This window comes from Rhinolophus sinicus, linkage group LG15, assembly GCF_036562045.2.
Source record: "Rhinolophus sinicus isolate RSC01 linkage group LG15, ASM3656204v1, whole genome shotgun sequence".
NCBI lineage: Eukaryota > Metazoa > Chordata > Mammalia > Chiroptera > Rhinolophidae > Rhinolophus > Rhinolophus sinicus.
In genome coordinates, this window is record NC_133764.1 from 26,973,036 (window position 1) to 26,995,589 (window position 22,554).

The 22,554-nt window shown below is 53.0% G+C and overlaps 1 protein-coding gene across 20 annotated transcripts in view; it reads left to right on the forward strand.

The window, feature by feature from the left end:
• The window catches only part of MAPT (microtubule associated protein tau), a 91,879-nt gene that overhangs the window by 53,369 nt on the left and 15,956 nt on the right, over positions 1-22,554 (forward strand). For 6 of the 20 annotated variants that reach the window (XM_019732961.2, XM_019732965.2, XM_019732964.2 and 3 more), the window contains 4 exons: positions 5,813-5,878; positions 13,510-13,562; positions 17,337-17,469; positions 20,626-20,891. In XM_019732961.2, the coding sequence (XP_019588520.2) occupies positions 5,813-5,878; positions 13,510-13,562; positions 17,337-17,469; positions 20,626-20,891 (518 nt within the window). Of the gene's footprint in view, positions 1-1,929; positions 2,017-5,812; positions 5,879-9,697; positions 10,802-13,509; positions 13,563-16,041; positions 16,237-17,336; positions 17,470-20,625; positions 20,892-22,554 lie in introns of all 20 variants that reach the window. The other 14 variants (XM_074320377.1, XM_074320372.1, XM_074320374.1 and 11 more) reach the window with 6 other exon arrangements.

Consider the following 22,554-nt stretch of genomic DNA (forward strand, 5'->3'; position numbering starts at 1 on the left):
TTTAACCACCTTCTCTTGCTTCCCGTCTAGTCATATGTCAGGCCTGCATTTGATTGGAAATCCCAGCCAACTGTGGCGTATACGTGAAGAGGTTTGTTTGTCTTACGTAATAAGGTGTCTGGACTTGGGCAGCAGGTTCCCAGTATCATAAATGCTCTTCTGTCTTTATCTTCTGTTGTCCTCAATGGATGGATTTTTGCCTTGTGGTTACAAGATGGCTGCTGCACTTCCAGGCAGGAAGAAAAGTAGCAAAGTGGCCAAACGGGCCTGAAATCAAGAGTGTTCCTTTTTCATTAGGAAAGCAAAAGTTTTCCTGCAAGCCCCACCTGGTCAACTTCCACTTATGTCTCTCATTTGTCAGAATTGGATTTCATGGCCACCCCTGGCTGTAAAGGAGGCTGGGGCACTGAGCCTTTTGCTTTCCAACCTCTTTAGTAGGAGAAATCAAAGGAGAAGGGAATTGAAAATGGCTTTTGAGTCAGCAGTCCACGGTATCTGCTGCCCACCCCCCATCGCTTCATCCTCCCCAGGGAGGCTCAAGGTTCTGTTCATCACTTGTCTGGGCCCTGCCCATTACTTTGGCTGCTGTGTCACAGGATGAGGACCTGGCCCCAGCATCCCCCCAGGCGTCCACCTGGGGATGAATTCAGAAAGGGGCTATCAAGTTGCTTGGTGTGGGGGTGCGTCTGTGGAGGGGATAGTGGGCATGGCCCTTCCCCCGCCCCTGAATTCTCAGCCTAGAGAAGCGAATACCAGGCCAAACGCTCTTTGCTCTCCTTCAAGCCAGTGACGCAAGATACGATCCTGCTGATCTCGTTAGGACAGTTTTGTAAGCTGCCTGCTTCCCTGAGACAGTCCTGAAACACAAATGCCAGATTCCATGCCTGCCTTCCAAATCATGGATTTCAGCGCTCCATCAGCATTATTCTGGAAGAATCTTCCAACCAAATACTCTGGACCCTGTACAGGTGTGGGCCCCAAGGGCTTCAGCTCCCACCTCAGAGGGAAGGGGGCCATGCTGGGGCCGGGTTCTGCCGGGCTGCTCTGCCTGCCCCAGAGGCCATAATTAAAATGGACTCCATTTGTCTAAACTGACTCAGGCTCTTGGAAAGCTTTCAATGCTGACAACTCCCTCTTCTTGCCCGGAGTGGCCTGGGAGGGAGCCAGGCCATTGCTCCGGGAGGAAGGCAGGTTCGGGAGTGCTCATCTTTCTGAGAGTCCGACATCGGCTCCTGGTAGTGGACCTTCACGTCCCGCCTCTGCTTGGAAGGTGGACCCATCTGGGCCTGTCATGCATCCGACACTGGACAGGACCAGGCCTGTTCATTGTTACCCAGGGGCTCTGTGCTTCTTAACCGTTATGGGCTCAGGGGGACAGGATGTAAGAGCTGGAGGAAACCTTGGAGGTCAGCGGGAGATGATACTCCCATTGTGCAGATGAGGAAACTGAGGCCCAAGGCAGACAGAAGACTTACCCAGAGCCTCACAGCAAAGCTATAGTGCCTGGCCCACACCCCACAGTTCCTGCGTTGCCTTAGTCCCAGCTCCATTCTCCTCTCTTCCACCTCCTTAAGGATCAAACACCTGTGAACAGTCATCTTGTTTTCAACATTTCTTCTTTAAAAACTCTTGGGATTGTCCCCAGCAGTCTCTTTCGCTGCAGTGTTTACGTGGGGGCTGTCCCCAGCTTTCCTGGCAGATGGCCTGGGCATCTCATGGGTTGGTGCCACTCAAGCCGAATATTAATGTGCTTCCTGGGGATGTCAGGAAGGGCAGCTCTGGGCCTGCTTTGTGGTGTGGCTTCTTTGCATGTGGCTGAGTCCCCTTCTGCCTCCCCCACCCTGCACTGCTCCCGCACAAGAAACAAAGTGAGGGGCTTGGCATAGCTCATCTTGGCCCCCCCAAAAGGTGATTTTTGGTGGTTTCTAGATGTGACAGCGCCCTTAGTGGATGAGGGAGCCCCTGGAAAGCTGGTGGCCGCTCAGCCCCACATGGAGATCCCAGAAGGAACCACAGGTGAGGGTGATCCCAGGGCGGGTGTGAAAGGCCTCTGCTGGGTTCCCAGCTGACCTGCTGGAGGAAAGGGTGTGTGTGGGGGGTTACTCCCGTCTCTAAGTGAGGCAGGAATGTGGGCAGACGCCCGGCTTCTGGGAATCTTGGGTTGTTCTAAGCTTGCTGCCTTGATGCCCTGTGGCTTCCGTGGCTGCCTGCCAGCCTCCATGAGGATAGAAGCCATTCTGGATTTCTTCTGCTTCTCCTCTCCTTATCTCAGTCAGCACATCAGCTGCACAGGGTTCCCTGAGGCAGGCTGGTGGCAGATCCTGCCTTCTTCACTTCTGAGCTCAGTCCACTCCCTGCTCGGACTGTCCAGCCACAGGGTCACCTCCTAGGGGGTGGTGAGCACTGAGTGTGCAGCGGGGTCCAAATGACGGGCCCATACCTTTGGAAGACAGCCTTACTTGGACGACCCCTGAGCAATTCAGCGATATGTATGTACAGCCCTAGAACTGTCTCTTCAAACGTATCTGCATAGAACAGGCATGACAGGGCTGTCCCGTCAATACGGATGATGGGGAATAGCCCAGACATCTAGGCACCGACCAGAAATAGCCCTGGACTCGGGGCCACCAGGGTCACCCAGAGCTGCTTAGGCCCTGGGGAAATGGCTAGCACAGCTCTTGTCATTTCCTTCACGTCCCTTGGCCAGGCTTAGGTAAAGAACTCCAGTCGCTGGCTTGTTGACTGGAGGGCGCTCAGCAAGAAATGCAGGAGAGCTCCGGACAGGAGTTCACCGACAATGGAGAGGGGGAGACATGTGCCCAGGCAGGAGTGGCTTTCCTTCCTAAAGCTGGGGTTTGCACAGCCACGTGCCGAGAACACTCATGCAGGGGCCACATGGCACCATCCAACCCCTTCAAAGCGGTTTCGGCTTTGCAAGTTTGGGCTTCCGAAATGGGGGGGAAGGGATGTTCTTGAAGCAGGCGGTCCATCCTTGACAGTGAAGGTCGTTTGAAGGGCAAAGAATGACTCATGGATGAGATCATGGTCCCTTGGTTTTTGTCTCCTGCTGTCCCTTTACAATTTATCCAGTGGGGGGGGGGGCGCGCTCTTCTCCTGCCCCATATGAAAACTCTAGCCAACTTTTGATTACTCCTGGGTAATCAAAAGGACTTTTGTCTCCTTAGTCACAAAACACAGTCTGCAAATGCTAATTAGAATGTCTACTCCATAGAAAGGTCAAAGCTCTGCAGGGTTGCTTGTGGGGCTGGGAAGGAGGGGTGTGGCAGGAATGTTGTATTGGGTTGGCCCTGCTCTGAGCTGGCTCCATACTCTCTGCACTGTTCAAAGTTGACCCCTTTCCTATGGGAAACTTTTTTGAAATCTTCCAGATGCCCGCCTTCCCAGTTAATCCCCCCGAAGGTCCTTCAGGCAGACATTTCCTCTCTCCTCAGCCCCTTGCGGTCTAAAGGTGCGCCTGCAGCCTCACTCTGCGGAGGTCGGCTTGCTCCTGCTGGGGGCTGCCGGATGTAGTCTAAAGCATCCCACACTGGCTGCCTGGTGCCCATATCAGGTCTGTGGGAAACACACGGACATCGTTTGCCCAAACAAATCTGGGGAAGCAGCCCAACTACAGGACCACCGCCATGCTTCTTTGCTCCCCCACCAAACCAGATTCAACCTGGCTCCTTCCCTAGTTTTCCCAGGTGGGGTTCTGACAGCAGTCCCCCATGTCGCTCCCCAAAGACACATGCCAAGTGTCTCCAAGTGCTACCTTGAAACCCTTTCCCTGGGGCTGAGATTGCAGATGGCTACATGGCCAACCCCCAAGCTGTTCTCTCCAAAGAGATCCTCCTCAAAAATACTCTCCCTCCCGTCCTCTCCACCCTTTACCTCCTCCGTGAGGTGGGAGGTTCTAGAGTTGGGGGACGTTGTGTAAGCTGTTGACTTTGACAATATGTACCTTCGTTTAGCACTTCACTTTGCCTTGTCCCATTTGCTGCATCTCGGTGTTCCAGGGAAAGTTCTCATTTGAGGTCCATTTGGGGGTGCAGCATGGCTACCCCACTGCAGGAATCCCTGCCATAATGGGATGGGAGCCTCTTGGGGCTTCAGGGATATAGAGGCCGTATCGTGATGTGATGGTCCAGCCACTGTCACACATACTCCCTCCCTCCCTTTGGCTTCTGTGAGCGCCTCCCTTGCAGGTATCGGGGGTTGTCAGACTTACCTGCCGCCTCCAATTTCTGACTTGCACCAGGGCCAGATATCACAACTCTGCATTGGCATGTGAAAGCTGCCAGCTCCACAGTGCCACTGCGGTGACATCATCGTGGCATGCCTCCTCATGTTCTCTGTCTCCAGGACTCTGCCATTTAGCTGGACTTGCTGTCACTCTGAGCTTTCCTTCCGTAACCTCGTCAGAAACTCAGATGGAACCTATACTCAGAGTGCCTCCTGGACAGCTGGCTGTTGTCAGATAACATGGAGTGTCACCATGAGACCTCCTGGGATGCACAATGTCAGCTTGCGGGGCCCCAGAGGGTGGTCATGCCTCTGAGCTGGCAGATGGGAGTTTCCCGAGCCCACCTCTGGACCCCCTCTCACCCTCACCACAGCTGCCCCGGAACAGCCAATGGGCTAGGTGTTTGTAAGGCCATCAGGTAGCGGTCCCCCTTTTCCCTCTGTGTTCTCCGTCCATGGTGGCCTGTGCTGGCTAGCGATGGTAACTTGGTGTTTCTTTTAGGTGCAGAGACTGAGTTGTCGCAGGTCTGGGGGAAAAGACTGGTGGCCCAGCCAACAACTTGTAGCGTTTGTCACGGGTGGTGGCCTCTCTGTCACTCTCCACCAGGGCACGTTGGTTCTTCCAGGGCCAGGAGCCCAGTGCCTGTGCATTCATGGCCAGCTGGCCTTATAAACTCCTTCTGGACAGTTGTATCCACTGTCCTGTAACAATATCCTGACTTTTCGTGATGCTGAAACTGGCATTGTATTACAGTTTATTGATTTCCGTGCTGTTGCTATGTGGTCAGGATTTTTCTCAGTCTCCTTTCTTTGGGGTGAGCTGTGACTCCCTAAGCAGGAGCCCAAGACACCCCAACAGCTGCTCACTAGCACTGGTGGCCTCCCTCTAACCCAGCAGCACCTATTTGGGCATGCAGCTACGGGCTTTGCCCAGTGGTTGGAGAAAAGAGACTGGACGGCTGTGGGGCGCCCACCCTATGCCGCGTGCTTTGCTAAACACGTTCACACAAACCCTCGCCTGAATCCTTATCACACTCCTACAAGATGAACCAGTATTGTCACCTCAGGGTGCTAGATGAGGGAAAGGAGGCTCAGAGAGGTTAAGTAAATAATAGCACCAGGCTGCGAAGCCCAGCCTGACTCCACAGCCCACACCTAGTCCTTCCCTTACGTCTGCCCCCCCAGAACCCTGGCTGGACTTAAGTGCAGCCACCACTCACCACTCAGACACAGGCCCCATGGCGGTGACTGAGAAGCACATTGCTCCTCTGACCTCACCCGTCCCGTGTGTCTTTGTTGAGCGGGCTGCTCAGGACCCTGGGCCCACTGCAGGGTAGGTCCTTCCTACTGGATCGTGGTCACCTGTAAGGTGTGCGGGTGTGTGGGGTGTGTGTAATGAGCTGTCTACATCAACATCCCAGCAGTAACATTTGCAGAGAGCCAGGTGGTACTCGTACGATGTGCCTTTTCTTTGAATGTTTTCAGAAAAATACCAGAAGATGCAGAGAACTTTGTTTCTCACACACAATAACTGTCTTTGCTTTTATGTCCTTCATTTGCTGTCAACCAGCTGAAGAAGCGGGCATTGGAGACACCCCCAACCTGGAAGACCAAGCTGCTGGACATGTGACTCAAGGTCAGTGGCTAGAATTGCCTTCCAAGGCTCGGGGGTTGAGGGGAAGGAGGTGGCAACACACAGATGGACTGGACCTTGAAAAGAGCATTCCCGGGCCCCGGAGATTTTTAGGATATCAAAGATGGGCCTTTCAGATATAGAAAAAGTGCCACCTTTTTTTTTTCTCCTAACACTATTTCTGAGTCATTCCTAAGGTGTGTAGTGTTCTGAGGGTAGCTGGGCAGTCGAGAATGAATGTCCAACAGAAACGCAAATACAGCTGTTCTCCCTGCAGCCTGCCCTCTGGCCTGTCCTGGGAGCAAGGCCGCCACCGTATGGCCACCAAGCTAGTTCTTTTCGACTTTCTTCTGTGCAACCGTCAAACCTTATAATGATTTTCTTCTCAGGGACCAAACCTGCTGTGTTCAAGAAAAGTAACTTTGTATAATCACTTAGCATAATTGCTTTAAGAACTTAATTTTTTAAATCCTAGAGATTTCTTATTTTAGGAAATGGAGACCTCGGAGACAGTGTGGGCTGGGTTTCTTTTCAATCATTTACTGCATAAATGGACTTCAGAGCCTGCTGCGTGATGTGGAACTTCTAGATTGCAAGGAGCTGGGTAGACACTGTTCTAGTCTCCAGAAAGTGATACGGGGTTTGTGCAATGTTTAGCACCGCCCGTGGGGCCGTCTGGTCTTAGGAAGACTGTGCCTGAAGAAGCGTCTCATTAACAGTATTTTAAGGCCTAAGTACACATTCCTGCCCCTAAAGGGGTCACTGCCCCCTAGTGAATTAGTGTTTCTCATTTCACATAGCACGGAAAGGTGTGTTTTCATTCTAAAGCGTACAAAGAGTGTCAAAAAATATTAGAGGGAATAATCAATATAAGGGGGGAACCTCGGTCTGTGTGTTAAATACTAGAATCTTGGCTCCTGTTTCTTGTAGGTCATGATTTTTTTCTTTTTTGAAAATTCAGCTCAGATTTTAACTTTTCATCTTTTTATTTTTATTGGGGAATATGGGGGAACAGTGTGTTTCTCCAGAGCCCAATAGCTCCAAGTCGTTGTCCTTAAATCGAGTTGTGGAGGGTGCAGCTCACAGGCCCATGTGGGAATCGAACCGGCAACCCTATTGTTCAGAGCTCGCGCTCTAACCAACTGAGCCATCCAGCCCCCCTAGGTCATGACTTTTCAGCTTAGGTAAAATTAGAGGCTTTTATAACCTGTGAAATGATCATTTATTTCATTAAGAGATGTGAATTTGAGTTTTTTCTATACATTTTTATTGCAGGCTGTGTCTCTATGCCCCTGAAACATATTCCATGCAATGAAAATGTCAGCTCAGCATCTTTTCTGGAAACTTTACTATTGTGCTGGCTGAATTTTTCAGTTTTTCCGATTAATCACATGGGTACAAGAGATGAACACCAGGTAACATCTGCAAAGGGAAATCGGCCACAAATCTCAATATATGGAGGTTTCTACCTCTGCTCCCAAGGCCAGTATTTAATGCCCTGACTGGGGCTGCTGGTCCAAATTGCCAAGCCTGGTGCCCTCCAGCGAAACCCCTTGAAATTCTGACACGCTGGTGATCCACAAACACACTTTATTTGCCAAAAGCCTGCCATCTGTTTTGTACTAAAACACTCAGATTAGAAAGAGCCATGTAAACAAAAGTTGTTAGATCTCTCCCTTGCTCTCTCCTGCTGCAGAAGGAAAACCCCCGGTAGCTTGTGTTCGTGAAGTACTAAGATTGAGAAAAATGTTTCAGTATGGGGCTAGAGGACACTGAGAGAGATGTGGGAAGGCCTTACCCTGTCCTGCTCACCTCGAGGGTGGGCCTTTCTTTTCTAAGTGTCACGAGGACCAGGCCTCCTGAGGCGGCCTGCGGGACAATGTGTCTGGACTCCTGAAGCAATCAGACTGCTTACCCAGATATTATTTACCTCGGAACCCCCACCCCTGGTAATTGCTGTGGTTAATATTGACTGAGCACAGTATGACTGAGCACAGTATCCTGGGATCTGAATAGAATATTCTCGCAGCCTGGTTCCTTCCTCTAGCAGTGTAGTTACATTATGTTAGGTTCCTTATTGGTCAACACACACACACACACACACACACACACACACAGTACAATCATGTATTGATGGATTTTCGAGGTATGTTTACTATTCATGTTTGAGGCCCTTGTCTCTTTTTTTAATGAGAGTCTTTTTAAGTCTTGCCTACATCAGAGAACAGTGATCTCCCGATCAAGAGCAATCTCTAGAAAGCTCTGGGAGGAAAGCTTTATCTGCAAGGTGATGGAGACCTGGCCTGTCGGGGGTGTAATGACTGGCAGCCACGGCTGCCTCTGGTCTGTTGAGCTGATTGATGGAAAGGAAGTCATGGCGTTGAGGCACCTGCTCAGGTGTCCCCTACCGACCTTGTTTCCTGCATCGCTGTCACCGGGGCAGTTCTTCCCGGAGACTGACCAGGCACCCCAGTAAGATGCCAGTAGAGCCCGAAGAAAGCAGAAATCAGCATTTCTTCCTGCTATCAGTTCACCCTGCAGGATTCATTTCTGAATCACCTGCTGTGTGCAGGCACTGTGGGCGGTGCTAGGAACACAGAAGGAATGAGATAGTGAGCTAAGGCCCCAGGTACGGGGGGAGAAGTGAAGGTGCGCTGTGGCCGGGCTTCCTGGCAGCGAGCCAACAGGCAGCTGCACAGCTTCCGACTGGGCTGGGGAGAGAGGACAGTCACGTTAGCCCTGTGCACCCACAGCCGCACACGTGTGTACATATGTGTTCGTTCCCCTCCCTCCCCGCCCCTCACCCCCAATCTCTTTCTCTCCCAAGCTCCTAAATCCTTTGGGGTGCTAGGTGTTGTTTAGAGGGGAGCTGGAGAGTTGTGCGGGTTATTCTGGGAATAGGTAGGATTGTCGAAGGGTTGAGAGTTAAAAATATATATAATGTTTATTAAGAGCAAAAAGCATAACTCTCCTGTCCTTAATACACAGTCAGATACTTTAAAGATTCACATGAATGTAGCGTGAATGAACCAGAAAAAGAAAAAGTGTGCGCTCTGTCAACTAGGTTGTTGTGTGACCAGGTGACACAGTGGTCCCCGCAAGCTGGCAGCTGCCACGTGGAGCCCATTGCTGCCACGGTAGTCGCCTCACCTCCTGCAAGAGGCCTGTCCACGGCCCATGACCCGGATAAATCCGAATCGTATTTCTGTTCATAGGAATCTTATAGCAGGTCTCGTAGTAAAGACTGGAGCCCTGAGGATGATACATTTTGCATTTTCCATTATCAGTCAGAGCATGGGCTTGAAGCAGGGTTGGTTTGTGGGCCCCTGCTGGTTTTCTTTGGCAAAACGGGGGAACAGAGCGAGAGGGAGAGGAAAGGGGAGCCTCACTGCACCCAAGCCAGGTCCCAGCCAGAAGCCAGAATCTTTAGGACACGCAGGTCCCTGGAGAGTTGGAGAAGCTTCTGTGGAGCAAACACAACACAGCCCCGCAGCGCGGCCAGCAGTCCTGGATATGGGAATCAGACCGCACGACATGGGGCCTTGGCGGTCACCAGGTCCAAGACGAGAAAACTGAGGCACACAGAGGGGACGTGCTCACCCAGGGTCACCCGGCGAGTTGGTGGCAGGTAGACCAGAGAGCTCTTGTTCTGAGCAAACAAAAGCAGCGGGGCTGAGCCCAGAGCGGGCCCTCTTTTTTCTCTGTTAGGCAGGCTTGCGATGCCGTTTAAATGTCCTTTTCTTATTTGAAGAGTTGTTCCCTCTCTTAAACAATCAGTGTGCCCTTGCTTACCTTTTGCCACTGCTGCTTGTTCAAACCCAGAGGAGGTGAGAGCTCCCAGCCAGCAGAGGGAAGTGTCGGAGAGGCCCCTGGCACGTGGGCTTAGGTCTCAGGTCCAGCCTGCACACGGCAGAGAAGCTTCTGGGGTCTCCGTACAGCCTCTGGGGGAGAAGCAGCTAGAAGCTCCCATCCTGGTGACGTCTTGCCGTTCCCAGAATCATCCCATCTACCAACCGCCTCCTCCAACAGGAGGCCCTCAGGAGCCCCACGAGGAGTGGGCACCAAAACAAGGGGCCTGGGTCCAGGAAGGTCTGGCTTTTCCACAGCCCGCTGCCCCTGGACATCTGCAGACAGAGCCTGGGAGTGTCAAGGAGCGCTTCCTCGGAGAGCCGGGGCACCGTGGCGGTGCGGCCACGGACCCGAGGACCCTGGGTCTGACCCGCCAGCACATGTCCGACATGCCTGGGGCTCCCATCCTGCCTGAAGGGTCCAGAGAAGCCACGTGCCAGCCTTCTGGGACAGAACCTAAGGACACACAGGGAAGTCACCTTAGCCTGGGGCTGCTGGAGCACCAGCTTTTAGGAGACCTGCGCCTGGAGGGGCCACCTCTGAAGGGGGACCAGGGCAAAGAGAGACTGGGGGGTGACGAGGTCGATGAAGACCGTGACATCGATGAGTCTTCACCCCAGGACTCCCCTCCCTCCCAGGTCTCCCTAAGTCTGCAGAGCTCCCCAACCCAAGATGGGCCATCCCCCCAGACAGTTTCCAGAGAGGCCACTGGCACCCCCGCTTTCCCAGCTGAGGGTGCCATCCCCCTCCCTGTCGATTTCCTCTCCAAAGTCTCCACAGAGCCCCAGGCCTCAGAGCCCGAGGGGCCCAGCGCAGGGCCCACAGCGGAAGAGCACGACGGGCCCCCCGAGTTCACGTTCCACGTGGAAATCAAAGCCAATGTGCAGAAGGAACAGGGACGTTCAGAGGTGGATTTGGAAGGGGCTGCACTTCTGGGGGCCCCTGGAGAGGAACAAGAGCCCCGGGGCCCCTCTGGGGGAGAGGACACAAAAAAGACTGACCTTCCAGAACCATCTGAAAAGCAGCCTGCAGCTGGTCTGCCAGGAAAGCCCGTCAGCCGGGTCCCTCAACTGAAAGGTCTGTGTCTAGAGCTCCTTTGCTCCTTCCTGGTGACTCCATGTGCCACCCAGGCTGCGGGCACTGCCACTGAGCTTCTGGCTCCCCCTTGACTCCTGCCGCTTCCAAGGTTCCTAGGGACGGCCACTAACCTGACCAGCTGGGCCCTGCCGCTCACCCCCACCCCACGGCCTCCTGCCCGTCAGGCTCTGGTCGCACGTGCTCCTGTCACGCTTGCCGCCATTCTGCATGCCACCAACACCCCACCCAGTGCTTTCCACCCCATTCATCTCTCTGGACACTTGGTTTATCCACGAAGGTCCATCAGCCCATGGGAGATTGGTAGGCCGCCCTCTGGGGGAGGTAACAGCTGCTTCCTCTTGTGAGAGCTTATTATGTACCTTAAATTCATAGTCTAGAACCTCCCCAACCTTCCCAAGTGGGCATAATTAGCCCCACTTTGCTGATGAGTAAACTGAGGCTCAGAGAGGTAATTTGCAGTAGGTCACCGAGTTGTAAGTGTCTGAGCCAGTTTCCAAATCCAGGTAGGTCTGTTCTGAAAGGACGCTCTTCTCTGTACACCACAGGCCTCCCTGAAGGTTCTGAAGTGTGTGCTCCTAGCCCAGATATACAGAGGGCAGAAGCCTGTATTCTGCTGCTCTTGTCAGTGGACAACACATCACATGCAGTAGGTGACGACATACATAAGCATTTGGAGGTGGCCAAGAGCCCACGCTGAGCCTTTGGCCCAAAAACCCCCACCCCACCCACCCTGCCTGAAAGTAGCAGAGACAATAAACAGAAACAAAAGCTTCCTGTCCCAAGCAGCTCCCCCGCCCCTGCAGAGCCTGTGCTGGAATTGTAGGGTCTCAGCCCCGGTCCCCTCTTAAACCCTGGGAGGCATGACCACAGCAGCCCTTTGGAGGCTGGAGAGGAGGGAGGGAGGGGAGGTTCCCAAGTGTCGGGGTCTCTGTGTCCTGCCAGGGAGAGGACAGTTTGTATCCCAGAGGAGGCCTCGTGAGCATGAGTCAGGCCCATTCACCCAGTTAGGACCCTGAGCATTTTAGAATAATTATTTTCAGGGCTCGGAAATTGATGCTACTTAAGCTGTCAGTTGCAAGCATCTGTTAAATTTTGATTGGATCCTAGTTGTCAAGAAAACTTTGAAATGTTATAGATAAAGGAATCTGCATTTAAATTTTAAGACAGAAAAAAAAAAAATCCTATATCCTAGTTAAAAGTATCCTAAGTTCCAAAGTAGTAGACCAGTAACTGGTTTGACAGGTTACAATACTGCTTCCTGAAACGGTGTTTTATTGAATCCTTGTCCACTGTATGTTGATAGGTGTGTCCAAGGGAAAAAAGAGTTCCATGGTCCAGTAAGTTTGGAAAAAACAGGCTAAACAGTGTTAAAAAGCATTTGTCGCTGCAGGACTTGTCAGGGACTGGAATATTCTGAGAAGGCTCCATAGTATGAGCGTCCCAGAGTTACTTGATCCCACCTGCTAACATCTCCAGGAAGGGGGCCTGTTCAGTAGTGCCCCAGTTTGGGAAATGCTGATCTAGCAGTTGGTTTCTGTGACATGAGTGATGACGGTTGATTTGGGCAAAGGATGTGAATCCCGTCCACTTGGGGCTGTCGTTAAAATGCAGGTTCCTGGCCCCGCCTTAGGCTTACAGAGTCTCAGGATGGGTCAGGAATCTGCATTTTAACAACCTCTCCTGGTGCTTCTAAGCTACACACTGAAGTTTACAAACCTCTGGGCAGGTCATCAATGCTGGTCAGTCTAGAAGTGGGGACTCCAGGAACCAGTGAGAAGCTCCCGGAGCCCCGTGGTCCTGGGGGCCGGGGGAACACACTGTTGAAACCAAAGACAAATCTATGCTCAATCTTCAACAATGAATGTTAAGAGAAGGAAAGGGTGAGTTAGAGGTGATGCTGGTAGACAAGTACAGTGGTTTCACCAAGGGGTGTGGCTTTCTAAACACAAAAGCCGTCAAAGGTTTGGTCTTCAAATCCAGAAGTTATCTGTAGGATGTTTGATGGTAACTAGTTTGGAGCTAATTTGGGGAAATGGCAAGGATTAGCCACTTGGGAGGGCCTGTGGGTGTGAGAAGACCTTCCAGGGCTGGTTCGGGTGGAATGGGCTTGTCAGACAGCAGCTGGAGCTGGTGCCTGAAGCCCCCATTAGTGAAGGGCAGGTTCTGGGATGACAGCTCCCTCCCTCGGAGCCTTGGGTGACAGCATGAGCGAGGGGTCCTGCAGGGGGCCAGAGCCTGGCTGAGTTGCCCTATCTGTGGCGCTGGGGCTTTTAAATGCCCCTCTTTGGAGAGGGGTTCGCCTACGCTGGGGGAAGCCGACCCTGGCAGAGACAGGGAGGGAGCCTGTGAGAGGTGTGCCTGCACTGGCTGCCTTTCCTAACCACTGCCCCTGTGCCAACATGTGCCCAGAACAGTTTCCTCTGCGTCCCCTCTGCATGCCCCCACCCTCAGCGAGCCTGCTGCCCCCTCCTCAGGGTGCTGCGAGCAGTGACCCCAGTGTGCTGTGTTAATACTAACCATGAGAGACCTAACAGACTCAAAGGAAAAGAAAATCAATGGGTTCCCACCAAGCCCAACGGAACAAAATACGTTGCACTGATCCTGAGAAATCAGCCTAACTACAAGGGGCTCTTTCCGTGAGCTGTCCACGTGGGTGTAACGTACATTCTCATTTTCTGTTTTATCAGCTCGCATGGTCAATAAAGGCAAAGATGGGACTGGAAACGACAAGAAAACCAAGGTAAGCTACCGAAACCGTGAAACCGCCGCTGTCAAGCCAATCGAGAAGCCATGCTTTATATCTGAATTAATTTTTATATATAACGTGGGGAGCATTTGTCACTGAAGTCCAACTGTCATTCAAAGTGCCTTGTGTTTTTATGCAAACTTCTGACTTGCAGCATTTACCCATTTTGGTATTTATGTCAGGGAAGGGCAGTCGGCAGGTTAATGAAGTAATGCTCCTAATTGCAATCTCATTAGCATAATTTAAGTGAGACGTTCACGGTAAATGGAGGCATGTTTGAATTTTCTGCAATAAAGTTTGAATTTTTCATGTCTTAACACCTTACACAAGTCTAGGCTCAGCAAATACGTGTATACACACACACATACTTAAGGTATATAGTAAATACCATTTAGTTAGGAGGCTGAAGCAAAGACGTGATCTCCAACCTAAGGCGGAAGGTTCTGGAAGAGCCCTAGAAGAGAGGACCTGTGAGGCAGGCCGTGAAGGAAACAGAAAGGAGGGTTGGTGAGGCGGGAGTGGAAAAAGCCATATCTGAGGAGTAGGAACAGCTCAAGTGAAGACCCAGTAGCACGCAGAGACAAAGTGCGTTCTGAGAACTCTAAGCAGGTCGGCTGGTTGCTGGGGGCTCTGAGAGAGGACTGACTTAGCCGGGAGACCTGACACCCGTACCTGAAATGCTAAGTGGACATGTGTGGTGATGGCGCGGTACACGCCATCTTGGGATCTTGCCAGGAGGCCGTTTGACGTGTGCTTTAGTCAGTCTTCGGAAACCACCCCAAGGAACAGTAACTGAAACAGCTGCTCTCCAATCAAACTGCCCCCAAAACCATGCCCATCCTTCTCAGTGCTTCCTATCAGCTGTAGTTTACCCCCCTCAATGATTCTACCTCTTGGAAAACGCTCCTGTCACTGCACTGCAGTGTTTTTCCAGGAAAATTCCACTGTGGCCCTAGATGAAGACCTATTTGTCTTAAAGGTACTTAAAATGTCCAATATAAATTCTGCCTAAAAGATCTGGGTCTCACTAAGTCCTGGAGTCCTGAGGGCATCCCCAGGTGCAGAATGCAGCTGTCGGTGTTTGGTGGCGTGTTGAAAGCTGCTCCCCAAAGTTGCTGCCCAGTAGGAAGTCAGGGTTCGCCGTCACAAGACCCCAGTGAGCTGAGGGTGCTGCAGGGACTTGGGGCGGCTGTGCCTTAGGTGCTTGGAATGGTAGCAACAGCTGCTTGTCAATCATGATGCACATTTAGGGGACTCCCGGCCTCAAGCATGCATGCATGCATGCATTCATTCATTCATTCATTCATTCTCACACATGGGTCCATCGTCCCCGCCCTGGAGTTGCTCACAGCCTCACAGTGAAGGGTCAGATCTGTCAGGAACCTTGGCCAAGGAGGGAGCTCTGCCCTGTGCGCCTGGGGAAGGAGGGGTTGCCAGTACCAGCCTCCAGCCTTTCTTCCTGGTCACCAACCCCAGGGCCTCAGCCTCATATTCTTGCTCCATGCCTGGGGCCCTCCTTCTCACCAAGGCTAAATACTTCTAGACCTGGCCTCTTGGTTTTATTCCTGAAGGTGTGGTCCCTCCCACTCCCAGCCCACCCTCTTCCACCAGGGCCACACATCCTGGTCAAAGCCCCAAAGGCAGTGAGGACAAACTGCAGGTGGCCGCCACCATCCCTCAGGTGCTGCTGCCTCTGTGAGGTCACCTAGCTCGCACACACCTCTCCCGTTGGCTGCCTGTCCCACCCAGGCTGTTTCCTTCATTGGAACATGTTCCAGAGTAAACATGGGCCAGATGAAGTCCCACCAGTTCATGTTTAGTTTTACTTGAGACTAATCAGAAAGTGCGCGTGCGCATGTGAGCTCAGGGGTGCCAGGCAGAACCTTTAAGGCTTAGAACAGGCACTGGGCTGATCTTAGTGAGCGTGATTCTGTCACGTGGTGGGACAGGGCCAAGGGCTGTGGGCCAGCCGAGCTCCTCACCTGAACTCAGTGAAAGTGGGGCACGTCTCACCCATGACACACCTCGGAGATGTTTTATTGAGAAACGTCCTACAATCATACACTTTGGCGATCTCCATCAACTTTTTGGGGCATGAAACCCCTGTCAATCAGTGGTCTCCACATTGGGGAGCACATGAAAATCCAAAGGGCCAGAGAAAGAACATTCTAGAACTTCTGTCCATTTTTGTCTTCTAAGAGTTATGTCACCTATAAGTTTTCTAATGAACATTGTGTATTGGCTGCATTGTATATGTGTTAACTGATAAATATCTAGGGGTGACTGTGGGTGCCTGGTCACTTCTGTTCTTCCTGATGAGAGGAATGATAAGGGTACATGATCCAAACAGTTTGGAGATCACTGCTGTGAGCCATTACCTGCCTTACTTGTTTTTAGTTACTGTCCTTTTTCAGTTTGTTCCCTCCTTCATGTGCTGACTTTTATTTTGATTTTATTTATGTTTATGTTTAAGACATCCACACCTTCCTCTGCTAAAACCCTGAACAATAGGCCTTGCCTTAGCCCCAAACGCCCCACTCCTGGTAGCTCAGACCCTTTGATCAAACCCTCCAGCCCTGCCGTGTGCCCAGAGCCAGCTTCCTCTCCTAAACACGTCTCTTCTGTCACACCCCGAACTGGCAGTTCTGGAGCAAAGATGAAAGTCAAGGTAAGGAAACCACCTTTGAAAAGAATCAGGTTGCTCTCATGTGGTTTTCAAATGTATGTGTGTGTGTGGGTTTTTTTAAGCCCCAAAGCCCTTTCTGCAGATAAGCTCTTACCTGGAAGCACCATGCAGGACACTTAAAATTCTGGTTGAGACGGAGAGGGGCTCAGCGCCATCCTTCTAAGCGCCCCGAGCCCCTCCCAGCCTCAGTCCCTGAGGTGCCAGATTGGGACCCCATGTGAAAGTCGCTGCTCCAGTTGGGTTCCTTTGTCTGTTTCCGACTTTGGTAACGGGAGTGCTTCCAGGTCGCCCCCACTTGGGCTGCACAACACTGCTGTGCAACAACGTTTGTCCCACTAGTTCACTCCTCCCGAACCATCCTGAGGTCCTTGGTTAGCGTCAGGTTGGTTTTTTGTTTGTTTGTTTGTTTTGACTTTGTGTTATGTATCAAGGTCATTGACTGGGTAATCAAACCCAGTAACTGCCCCGTCCGCTGGCTGTGCTCGTACACTTGCTCTCACCTTTTGGCTGGTTTGCTAATTGGTGCAGCCAAGGGCTCTCCCTTAGCACCTCCAAGGAGTTACTGAAACCTGACGGTTGCTTGGGAGAGAACAAAGGGATACGGTCTAGCTCGGTTAGCACTCTCAGTCAGGTTCAACAAACAGTGTTGTCAAGGGGCTCTGGTGAAACCAACCACCGTCAGTCAAATAAATCCCTAAGGAGAGTCAGAAAATGGGTGTCCGCGTGGGAACGGGCTACTGATGTCCTGCCTGGTGACCGACCCGATCCTGTGTGGGTAATGAACAAGCTCTGTCGCCTTTTTATAAAATGCACCAGCACAACTCATGCTGACAACTCATGTAAACAACTCCTGTAGGAGGCAACGGTCATCAGCACGGCTGGCATTCGGGTGGGGCTGTGGCCTTGTGTGCCCAGCAAACCCTTGCAATTGTAGAAGACATTCGTTGCATCTAGTAGGCAAAGGGCCACCCCAATGTTAGCCTCGTTTTGAGTCAAAGTGGTTCAGTAGGGCTGCCGTGGGCTCCAGGTGACAGCGACCTTTCCTAATGGTAAAAACCACTCTACCCTGCTTCGGTTTCCAGGGGGCGGATGCTAAAACTGGAACGAAGATTGCCACACCCCGGGGAGCGGCCCCTCCAGGCCAGAAAGGCCCGGCCAATGCCACCAGGATTCCAGCAAAAACCACCCCGTCCCCCAAGACCCCACCAGGCACGGGTAAGAAGCATGTTCTCTGGAATCCAGTCCTCGTCTCTGAAGGCCCCTGACAATGAATAACCTCTGGTGGTAGCTAATTGATGCCTGCAGTTTACTAAACATTAGAATGTTCATTTTCTTTTTAATCTTTCCAACAATTTTCTGAGGTAGATGCTGAATCCCCACTTTTTATTGACGAAGAGAGTTTGCACGACTGAGTCTAACCAGCGTATTTTCAGCATGAGGGAAATGCAGCCACATGCTAACCGGTGGGAGGAAAGGGGCTTCTCTGAGCTTCTCTGACCCCAAGTCCACCTCCTGGGAGGTGTTTTTCAGACACGTGGGTGGCGCTTGCTCTCTGGAGACAGCGCAGCAGCCTGGATAGGTTACTGTGTGACCTCACACAGGCGGCCTCTGTGCAGCTAGGCCTGCTGGGGTATTAGAGACACTCTGACAGCCTGAGGGTCTTAGCCGGGCTGTTGCAGGCTGTGCCCATTCTCCTGGGCTCCTACAAGTAAAACCCATTCGGTTCTGAGTACCAGGCAAGGCTTCAGAAGAGCGATTTTGCCTCCCGTGGTGCTGTTAGGAGTAGTCGCCCTCTTTGGGGATTGGGAACAGCCAGGCTGAGCTCCCCTTCCCGCTGCCACATGTCCCAGGCAACTAGGTTTAGATTCTGCACAACTAAGGGGGCATCTGGCCTGTGTTGGATCCCGGGTGGTGCTCGAGCCTGTGACTCTCGTACGGGCTGTGTGTGAGCCTAGGCTGGTGCAGCAGTATCTCAGCTGCCCCTGGGCGCGAGGTGGCAGCTGCATGTTTTTGCCGTGGTGTTTAGCCCAGTTTGCCATACGGTGGTGCCTGCAAGGACAGCCGCTCATTAAGGCCTGTTGGTTTGTTTTTCATGTGGTATTTTTCTCATGTATATAATACATAGGATGTGGTGTAATTAAAGAACTCTGATTGGGTTTTATATACGATTTGGATCCTGCTTTTTCTCACTTAACACTATGCCAGCTGACTCCCACAACTGGAGCCGTAACTGGAAACAAGAACGTGCTTTTCTCTTGGGATCTGCTCTTGGGTGGCAGCCTGCAGGTGGACACATCCCCCTCAGGGTCCTCTTGACCTTGTTTCCTGACAGATGGGGTCCCCTGCCCCCCCGAACCCTTTCCCTGCTTCACCGGCCTCTGCTGCATGGCCTGGCTGGGCATGTCTGGCTGCCTACAGCACGGAGAAGAGCTCATTAAGCCCCATTTAAACTTGATGATAACGAGGCTTTCTGTGGATTCTTCTTTTTAAGCTACCAAGCAAGTGCAGAGAATTCCAACCCCTGCAGGGGCAAAGTCTGAGAGAGGTAACTGTGAGCCTGCTTCTCCTGGGGGCACCCCCTTTGCATGTGGCCTAGGTGTTAGAGATGCCTCTGAAACTCGGGTTTCCTGCGTGGAGCCTGAACCGGAACAGGCAGAATTCCTACTCCTCTTGTGTGTGGTTTGTGCGGCCGTGTGTGTGGCGGATCCGCCTAACCCTGTGTGTCCTCACTGGCGTGTGACCGTGGGGCTGGGAGCGTGTGCCTCCAGCCACTTGTAGGTTCTGTAGGTGTGGGCTGTCCCTCCCCAGGGTTTAGGAGTGAAAGCCCCGCGGGCGTCCATTAACCGTGAAACCTGCGAGCGCCAGCACTGCCCTGGACGCTTTACCTGTTACTACACCCTGTCTTCAAAACGCAGCGCTGTGGGCTGTGACCACACGCCCCGTTTTTCAGGTGAGAGCACAGGCTCAGGGGTCGCTCTGCAATTAAGTGACAGAAAGGATTTGAAGCCACCCCCACATCTACACCTTGTGACTGGAGGCGGGGCCTGAGCCTGGAGGCAGAGGGCCCCGCCCGCCTTGTCTCCTTGTGTGGAAAAGGAGAAAAGGCCTCCTGGGTCCTGTTGCCGCAGAGCTTGGCGGCTTCCAGCAGGGATATCCATCCAGCAGACGTGGAAATCCAAACTCTAAGAACAGCCATGCTTCTCTCCTTGACAAGTCACCCTCAGCGCTGAGGGGAGCTCAGCCTTGTCCCCTGGGCACAGCAGTGTCCAGCCCATGACTAACTCGGGCCTGCTCGGACTCCCCAGGGAGCTTGGGAAGAACCAGGCCCCATCCAGGAGAGTCTGTCATCTCAGGTCTGGATGGGGCCCAGGAATCTGCGTGTACCTGTCCCGCTCCCCCATCATGGCTCGATGCAGGGTCCCTGGGCCACACTTGGAGAAACACTGGTGCACGAGGCAGATGGAATAGTAAACTGCAGAAGTGTAACAGGGCACGGGAAGTGCAGGGACAGAAGCGTGTCAGGGGCACAGGACAGTCTGTTGGGACAGGAACCATCCCCCAGCCTTCCTGTAGGGCTTGGCACTCACATCGTGTCTGGAAAGGTGCCCTGTTGGGGGGAAGGGCATTCTTGGGGAGGGAACGGAAGGGCACAGCGGCATGAGCATGGCTTGTTTGGAGAGCTAGGGACAGGTGGACACAGAGCAGGCATACCGTTCTGGAGCCCAGGTACAGAGGAGTCGGGGAGGGTGGGCAAGGGTCTGGTGGGAAAGGGGCCTTGAACTTGCTGAACAGCTGAAAATTCACTCTGTGGGTAAAGGGTCTAATGGATCCAAATGAGGGCAGTCCCTGGGTCCTGTCCTTGCGTGGCCCTCAATCAGGGAAAAGGCCACCTGGAGTTGCATTAGAGTTTTACAAAGCGCGTATACACATCCCAGCCTGGCCTCCTCCCACATTGCAGGCATTATAATCATTTTCATTTTCGAGTTGAGGACCCTGAGCTCAGAGCAGGGACATGACTGGTCTGAGCCTACACAGCTAGTTGGAGCCCATCTCTTGACCATGGGCCATGGGCAGAGTTGGTCCCTTCTCCGGGAAGGGTTTCTGGGTGGTCCTTGGTAACCATGCTGTTGCTTCCCTGGAAATGGCATGTCTCTGTCCCCAAGTGACAAAGCCAGGAAGAGGGGACATTTCTCTTGTGTGGGCTCAAGGGCAGCTTCCTGCTGCTTTGGCCAAGCTTCCGATCTGTCCCCACCTGTCAAATCCAGCCCTAGGTCTGAGAATGGGCCCTCAGGACTGGCAGCCCCGTTGTGAGGTCCGTTGCTAGCTGCCACCCACCCTGCTTCCTGGCCTCACTCCCTCCTTCCTTTCCAGGTGAATCTGGAAAGTCTGGGGATCGCAGTGGCTACAGCAGCCCCGGCTCGCCGGGCACTCCTGGCAGCCGTTCCCGCACCCCGTCCCTGCCGACCCCACCCACCCGGGAGCCCAAGAAGGTGGCCGTGGTCCGCACTCCACCCAAATCGCCATCTTCAGCCAAGAGCCGCCTGCAGACTGCCCCCGTGCCCATGCCAGACCTGAAGAACGTCAGGTCCAAGATTGGCTCCACTGAAAATCTGAAGCACCAGCCAGGAGGCGGGAAGGTAAGGGCGTGGGGAGGCTGCTGGTCCCAGAAAACCAGGAGAAGCTGTGTGGGTCTCCCACACCTAGGGCAGAGGTATGCCAATGACTCGGCTCCCACCCCACGTGCGCCCAGTCCCCTCTTGACCTCTTCAAGAAAAGACAGTTGGTTGTGGGTCTTTATTGGGTCATCATGAAGCCATGAGTGCCCTGTGCAGGGGAGAGAAAGTACCAGTTCTTTCCTTCCCCATTTCAGCCCCTGCTGGTCAGACAGTGTCAGAGATTATAGGGTTCTTGCTCTGTGACCTGGGGGTTCTCCAAGTGGGGGTGTCCACAGAGGTCCCCCAGCTTGCCTCATGTTTAGGACATGACACAGCAATTGTAGGTGGATGTCTCTGGCATTCATTGGACATTTGTTTAGGTTAGGTTTCTCTCTAACCTTCAGTTCTGGGGAAATTAGGGGTTCCATTTTAAACAACTGATTCTCCCAGGGCAAGTGGGAGCTCATGAAATGTTTGGGTCTCCTAAAGGTGGAGAGACGTGAGCTTCTGAGAGCTTGAGGTGGCGGGAGAGGGGACTGGCCTGGGCCCCTTCTTCCTCCCCTTGTCCCTGCCCCCCACTGTGTGAGTTTCCTGGGGCTGGCATACAGAACCCCAGCGTATACAACAGAAATTGATTTCCTCCCTGTTCTGGAGGCCAGAAGTCCAAGGTCAAGGTGTCGAGGGCTGGTTTCTTCTAAGGCCGCTCTCCTTGGCTTGTAGATGGCCACCTTCTCCTGTGTCCTCAAACGTTCTTTTCTCTGGGTGTCTATGTCCCAATCTCCCCTTTTTATAAGGACACCGGTCATATTGGATTAGGGCCCACACTGATGAGCTCATTTGAACACAGTGACCCCTTTAAAGACCGTATCTCCAAATACAGCCCTATTCTGATGTACTGGGAATAAGGACTTCAGCAGGTGAATTTTGGGAGACACGATCCCCAACCTTCCCCACCCAGCACCAGAGAGGGGGATGGAGAAGGGAGACCAGGAAGCATGTGTGGGGTGCCAAGGACCAAGACTCCACTCTAAGGCCACAGATGTGTTGGGCCTTCCGGGCTGGGCCGTTTTGGGGGCACTGAGCCTCCTGGTGGGCTGGGGAGCGTTACAGAATGCTGAGCCATGGTTTCCCTTTCAGTTGGGACAATCCACCCCACCCCCAACAGGCACCCTCCACACTGTTGCTTTTGTTTACCACCTTGGCTGGGGCCTGGGTCTCCGTGGAGGGAGGGCATCTCAGAGGGCTTTAGGTCCATTGGGTACTTACCTGAAACCCTGCCCTTTGCTCCCTGGGGAGGCTTGGGGCAGCCTGCTGGCCTCTACCATCTGAGGTCCTGCCCAGGGGAGGGGGTCTGGGTGCCTCGGGGTGGAGCCTGGGGCCTCAGTGCCTCTGGTCTCCGGAGCCCTGGGAGACCTGGGCCAGTGTGTACTTTCCTGCAGTGTCGGCCTGTGTTCCTCTTGGGAAAGATGCCTGCTCCTTGCAGAAGGGGCTCTGAGGCAGCTGCATGGGTTGTGGGTTTGAGGTTGACCCTTTTGTGAAGCTTTGGTGGCAGAAGGTCCCCCAGGGAGCCAACTTCCAAGGGGGTGGGATGTTTCCCATGGGCGTTGGCACCTTCCCTCAGTGCTGCGTGTGCAGGGCGTGTGCC